At 41.2% G+C, this 7,246-nt stretch overlaps 1 protein-coding gene across 1 annotated transcript in view; it reads right to left on the bottom strand.

Annotated features, from left to right (window-relative positions):
* LOC107092782 (protein FAM65A-like) overlaps positions 1 to 7,246 on the bottom strand; it is a 35,926-nt gene that overhangs the window by 10,356 nt on the left and 18,324 nt on the right. The window contains exons 10-11 of the mRNA XM_015387435.1: positions 5,754 to 5,877; positions 3,326 to 3,461 (exon numbers count right to left, since the gene is read on the bottom strand). Coding sequence (XP_015242921.1) covers positions 3,326 to 3,461; positions 5,754 to 5,877 — 260 coding nt within the window. The remainder of the gene's footprint in view (positions 1 to 3,325; positions 3,462 to 5,753; positions 5,878 to 7,246) is intronic.

Here is a 7,246-nt window from a genome sequence, read left to right as displayed (position 1 = left end):
CATGTTTGTTCCATAATAATAGTATAGATAATTATTATATAAATAACTAACTTAAATAAATGCTAATGAAAAACAGATGACAGACGAATAGATGAGGAGTAGGCCAAAATAGCAGCTGGGAGGAGCAGATGTCTCAATCTGTGTATGCACCTTGATGCTCTATCTCTCTGGTTTTTCCTTGAAAAGAGATCACTAGGGACAAATTCTTTAAATAACTCTTCATAGCTTATATGTATTAAAGAACCAGGAGACATGACAACAGATTCTGATAGAAATTCTTACTCTTACTCAGATCAGAGAAGTTGCTTTGAGTTACAGAAGGCAGCTGTTCCCCTCTCAGGAAGTGGCCCCGAATAACAGTTAAAGAGGCATTTTATACATCTCCAGTCTGCAACATCATCTTATTTTACATCATAGACATTAGTAGATGATTAGACATCCATGGCTCCAGCCTTAACAAAATATTACACTTTGTTCTTAGCAAAGGACGCCGCTCTAATTCCATTTCCAAATCTTTGCCACGTACAGAATGAAGATTATAACTGTATATCCAGACGGACCTAATTAGATTAAAACATCAGTTCTGACACGCAACAGGCAGCCCATACCAAGGTGTAATAAACTCAGACATCTTCAATGGTAATTACCTTAACAAGTGAAATCTGATTGCAGCGATTGAGTCATTAGGATGTTAAGGGTACAATCTTCTTTGTCCAAGCCTGTTTCATGAGTTCACTTTTTAAAAACCACTTGTTGGAGTACAGTAGCAGCTGTTCAAAATGGCCCTTCCCAAAACGGCCATTGTGGGTTTGTCTTTCATTAAACGAGGAGTACCGGTCCATGCATGTCATGCTCTATTCTTATTGTTCAGTCAGAAAACGTTGAGGGTTTCACTGATGAACTCGGCAGGACAAAGTTAAAACATTCAGAACCCTTGTTTGATGCTTTTGGCAGTGTCAGATCTCAGCAGTTTTTTTCTTTTTGACTCTCTCTCACATCATCACAGACAGATATGGCCCCTTTTTTATTGTTCTTAGAGGTTTGCAGGAAACTCTCCAGGTCCCTCTTTTTCAGTACATTCAAGTCTGATTCTGAACATTGGGTCATCTTATCAGATTATTTTTTTCTGTCTTGGCACCATGTTAGATTTGGTGCATCTCTAAGAACACAAAAAAAAAAATCCAACATTTAGGCAAGAGAGGATGTTGGTTCTTCTCTATACTATTTTAAAGAGTGGATCAGGGTTGGTGGTCGACTTAATGACTGAAATGTGTCCTGGTCCAACACCCTGAGCCCTCCACCTGTTTGCCTGACCACTGGGAAGATGTCTTGTTTCTACAGACATGAGGTCTGTTTAGGTGTTTTTGTCGCTGCAGCTTTAATGAAAATAAGCCATGTTACAGAACTCTCTTTGAAGTGGAGACGTTGTCCTCATCAAATGTCCAAACCACCAGAAATGTTGACTTTGTATGAGCTTCAGTGCGTTGCGTGGTTTTCTGCAGGTTCAGACGAAGCTCTGCCTAGTCTGACCTGGAGCTGAATCAATGCGATTATCACTGGGAGGACTGGGAGCAATGAAACATGTTTCCACTGGTGAGAAACTAGTTTTAATCCTGAGTGATGGAATTAAAATTAATTCAATATTCATGGCGTTGCAGATGTTAGTCGCTGTCTTGGAGCAGGTCTGAAAAACTCTCTGAAGTCTGTTGTTGTGGTCGGAAAATTTAGATTTCTCTTATTTCATATATAAATTTATCCTATATACACACTAGAAATGTTTTCACTCAATCTGTTTCATAGGCAAGGCCAAACAATGCCTGAGGGAGGGGTGTTTGTAGACATGACACACCTTCTTCACAGAACAAGACAGATTCTTTCTCAAGGTTTATTCATAACATTTTAATGTTTAATCAAAGTGTCTGTAATTTGTTTTGACTCTGACTAGTTTTCATTATTGTAAGTGAGGGGAAACGAACACTGCCCAGATCAAAACAGGGCTGATTAAAGTGCAATAAGGGGCCATATGATGAACTGTTCTCTCTTTGCGAAGATATGAAAATGAAGTGCAGAATGAGTGAAATCGATCGATCTACTTTTATTTAACTGGGGTGAATAGTTAAATACTTTTTTCCCACTGCATTGTTCAGCAGTCCAATGAAGGGATGGCACAAGGTTGTCCACACTTCTCTTCATTTTAAGATCTGTGAAACATCTCAAGATGTTAAATTAAAATCATTGATAACCCTTTTCAGATTTAAAGGCACCTGCTTCCCCAATCCTTTAGATTGTACCCTGCAAACCCAATCTAGAAAGAAGCCAACATTTATTAAATTAAGTTTATTACCCTTACTTTTAATAAGGTCAATAAGATTCTCTGCCAATGGAATGATAATAATTAGATAATTTGCACTTGAAATTGTTGGGATCTGGAGATCTGTCCACCTTCCTCCAGCAGAGGGGGCCTCTAGGTCTCCTGGAGCTGAGCTGACAACCACACCTGTGATCCATCAGTCATCAGGAGACCAGCATATAAGCAGCGGCAGGACTACACTCCAGCACCAGAGTGTTAAGCTAGTTATGGTTAGCAAAGCCTGAGCCAACCAGCCTGTCTGATTCTCTGACTGCCCTGAAAACCTGAACTTGAACCTGATCAGTTTTTTGTCTTCTCGGCCTCCTAGGAAGAAACCTGACTGAACCCTGGAACTCTGGAGGAGTTTCATCTGCTGAAATCTGCCTGCCGGCTCTCAGGAGCTCACCTGAAGAATCTAGTTGTCTGAACCTGCCTGCCCGCCCTCAAGAAGAGGATCGGAAGAAAACTCTGGATCTGAACACTGATAAGTCTGAAGTCAAGCCCTGCCGTTGCTTAGCCCTCTGCCAACTTCAAGCCTCTGGACCCAACCCGGTTCCCCTCCTCAGCTGCTAACCTGAACCACGTCACAGGTACAAACCTGCACAATTCCTCTGGCTAAGATCTTCAGCCTCCTGGCTAACCAAACTGTCCCTCTCTACAGAGAACCCTGTGTGACCAGTCCCGGATCTGCTTCTCAGTATTATTCATATAAGTTTGTGTTTATCTACATAAACAGTCATACTTTTCATCTGCCTCCGTTGTGTTCTGCATGTGGGTTAGAAACCTGAATCCCATCATGACAGAAATAAGACAATGCAATTGTTTTTTCTCAATTTAAATGTAAACTGTCTTGTTCTGTTGGCAAAGTACTTACCTCCCCAATTCAGGAATAAATTCACTTATTTTAAGATAAAAGGACTTATAAAGATTTAGCTTTTTTTCCGGCGCGTTAAAGCAGAGCGGATCGTCCCATACCTTCGGCAGGCTGCCTGGGCCGGTTGGGGTCATCCCTGACGATGCCACGGATGATTTCAAAGACTCGAGTCTCTCTCAGGAGTTTGTCCAAGGCATACATCTCTCCACAGCGCAGGGGACCAAACATGCCAAGACGCTAAAACACAGAGGGACAAAATTGTTCTTATGTCAACTTCATCCAAATTTGTGCGGACACAGTGATCATAGAGGACCAAGAAACTGGACTCAAGTAAGAGCAGCACTACGTCTGCAAGTTTACACAAGTAAAAAAAGTATTTGGAGTAAAGGCTACTTGAGTACTGAGTAATTGTTGGATAATAAGTAGTGTTGCGCCGATGCCATATTTTGGCCCCGATACCGACACCTGATATCTGGCTGTGCAGTATTGGCCGATACCGATACAATGCTGATACCATCTGTCTGAAATTGATGTGTGTATATATGAAGAACTGCATACTACTTGGATGTAAAATAATTGCCATCATGGCTTTGTCAAGCTGCTGCCTACCTTTGTGAAGCAGGAAAAAGACGAATACAAAGTGAATCCAGTAGAACTTTTTATATATAACTTTATATTTTTTTCTTATTTTAAATGTAAATTGTCTTGTTCCATTGGCAAAGAGTCTCACTTACCACCTCTATTCAAAACAAAATGCACTTATTTAAATTTCAATTTCTTGCAGTGTAACATCTGATTTAATATTTAGAAATGATACAGACAGACAAACTTTATGCGCAAAATTTGGTATTTTAAAGAACGAAATGCATAAACAATATGTATAAATGATGTGAATATAAAAGAACAAATTTATGCAGAGGAAATACTTTTAACCAAACATTTTTTTTCACGTACAATTCTGAATACCAACCCTTACAGTGAGAAGTGTCTATTTTGGTTTCCACAATCAGTTTTACCCGATTGTGGAAAAGTTCAAATTACTCAAAGGAGTCAGAGATTTACCCAATACTCATTCCAAAAAAGTTCCACTGGATTTTCATCCCATCCAGGAAGCGTTTTCAATTCAAAAATGTCAGAAATAGCGTTGAGTTTCAGGTTTTATACAGTAGCCCAACAAAGCCTTGTTTTATTTTAGAAAACATGCAAATGAAAATGGATGAACGGGTCCACCCCTTTGGAATGGGGGTCGTTTGGCTTCTTTTTGGCCTGCAATGCCCCATACCTGTCTATGTCTCTGAAAGGGGGGTCGTTAGAGGGAATTGTTGGCCTGACTGAATAGGCGAGGTCTTCTGCTCTCCTGTACAGGGGTTGTGGCTGCGATGATAGCGGGAAGGAATCAACTCCATCGCTGCATTGTAGGTTTTTGAAAGCTGAAATCTGAGTACACCCCCCCCCTCTGTTTAAGGTTGATTTTTCTTTCTTAACATAGATGGCCTCCTTCACTCCCCTCTTAAACCATCTGTCTTCTTTGTCCAAAATGTGAACATTCTGGTTCTCCAAAGAATTTCGTTTGTCCACAAGGTGTAGATGTACCGCAGAGTCTTGTCCAGAGGAGGGCGCTCTTCTATGTCGGGCCATGCGTCTGTGGAGAGGTTGTTTGTTTTCTCCAATAAAAAGATCAGAGCATTCCTCACTGCATTGAACTGCAGACACCACTCCCAAATATTAGGTCTGGGGGTTTGTCTTTAGGATGAACTAGTCTCTGTTTAAGGGTCTTGTTTTTGACATTTTGAATAGAAAAAGCTTCCTGGATGAAAAGCGAGATGTCTTCCAACTTGCAAACTAAGTCCAGAGGATTGTTTTTTTTTACTTTTTTCGAATGACTATGACCCTGATGACTGAGAATCTTTACCAGCACAGTAGTAGCGATACTTTACAAGAATATTACTAAAGTAAAAGTAAGAAGTACGGCTCAGTGAATCTACTACTAACTGAGTAAATTTAACTAGTTACTACCCACCTGAAGTCAACATGGCGGGAAACAAATGTTTGATCATCTTCATGTTCTAAAACAACAAACCTCTGAGGTAAAAATCTGATTCATCATGCCGTGTCATGGCCTGATGAGAGAGGCCAAAGCAGAAAGGGAGCCTCTCCAGGACTAAGGGACTTTGGAACGACTCGTGTTATTGTGCAAATGCTCCCAACAGATCTTAGTTGGTTCTGATGATATTTAAGCTCATCTCATGAACAGCAGGCTGATGTGACAGGTGCTCCCTCCATGCATCAGATGGCGGGTACATGATGGTGGTCCCAAAACACACCTGAATGCATGCAAACCCTTGGTCCCTGTTTCAGAAGAACAATCCAGTCCAGGCAGTGTCCAATCCTGTGTTTTTTTTGACAGCTTTACTAACCAGAGATGAGTGCATAAAGCAACAGAGCTTACTCCCCTGTTACACAGGCAGGATTTAGATCGACAGCAACCCGGTACCTGGAAAATAAAAGACATCGGCAGCAGATGCCTACCAGGAGCTGTGTGGTGCAGTTCTTCAGATGGAGCACCAGGGAGGAGTCTAGAGCAGCACAGCTGGTGGTGAGTGGCGAGTGGAGGAAGGGAGGGCTGTCCCAGCCGTCATGCTGCCGTCGCCTGCTAGAATAGAAAACCCACAGCGTTCTTAGTGAACCCGGATTGGAGCAGGTTATCAGCGTTCAACTGTTTACATGCAGGACAGACAGTCCTGTCTCCTCTGAGAGGAGAAGAGGACCAGCTGTGGTTGTTATATATCCTTATAGCGAAGGAACAGAAATTTCATATCTTCAACTTTTATCTTAACACTAAATCTGAGGTCAAGGTAGAAAATACCTGTTTGAGTAACTATCTCCCTGTGACTCTTTGCTCTGTAATGTTGGACAACAGGTCATCACTGAATAGCGTCTTAACTAGAGAGAAGTGTTTTCATGTCACGCTTAATTCTTTGCACCATCAGTGTGGATCAGAACTGAGAAAAAGCTGTGATGAAAGGGAAGCCCCTAAATGGTTTTAAAGAAGATGCTTCACTTTTTGCATGACTGTAACTCTAACATTATTTTCTGCAGAATATTATGGAGATGTCCAAATAAATCTCTTCCTATTTTAATCCCAAACTCCAGAATCAGTGATACCCAGCCGTAAAGCTGCATTCACACTTTCAGCAAGTGAGTTCTGATGCTGTAGAAGCACCATCCTCTTTGTAAATCTATTTCTACCCTAAAATTGATGCTTAGTTTGACCTTAAGCATTAACTTTGGGTGCTTTATGTTGTAGTTTACTAAAAACGCCTCCTGCTGTTAGATTCAGTGGTGCATACTTTGGTAAAATAAGCATGCTGTCAGACTCCACTTTGTTCCCCATCCTGTCCTGGGAGCATGAATTGTTGCTCTGTTAAATTCAATTTATTTCATTTCTGTTCATTTTTATAGTGCCACTTCACAACATCTAAGGGAAACTTTACAGAGTCGAATCAATCTGAACATCCAGTTAGAATGGTTTAAAGTTTTCTTTACGAGCGGGTAAAACCAGCTCATTGCATCTGGTCATTGATTTGCAGGACTCTCTCCTCCTGGGTGAGCATAAAGAGACATATTTTAGCATCACTGACTACCAAACCAAGCAAGCATGCGGTGAGTGGAGAGAAAAAAGTCCCACTTAATAGGAGAAAGTCAGAACCAAGCTCAGCTTGAGAAACAGTTAATCAGAGGAGCTCTGAGGCAGTTTTCGTGTCCAAGGACAAAAGAAAGAACATCCAGTTATCACAGAAAATGTTGAGCCCATAGCTACAGGAGAGAAACAGGAGTAAACACTGAAACACAGGCCCAGCTCTATAACTTATAATGGAAGCTGTTGATGGCAGCACTCCAGCTGATGCCTCCATCCAGGATGGAGCAAAGGCTAAACAGGAACAGACCAGATTAAGCTACTATCATGAGAAAAAGCAGAGAGAGCAGAACGTTAGAGATTGAACTAACAGATTCTGCAGAGT

This window comes from Cyprinodon variegatus, unplaced genomic scaffold (assembly GCF_000732505.1).
Source record: "Cyprinodon variegatus isolate N-32 unplaced genomic scaffold, C_variegatus-1.0 Scaffold394, whole genome shotgun sequence".
Classification (NCBI taxonomy): Eukaryota; Metazoa; Chordata; class Actinopteri; order Cyprinodontiformes; family Cyprinodontidae; genus Cyprinodon; species Cyprinodon variegatus.
The sequence above is the reverse complement of the archived record's forward strand: the minus strand, read 5'-3'. Positions and strand labels throughout refer to the sequence as shown.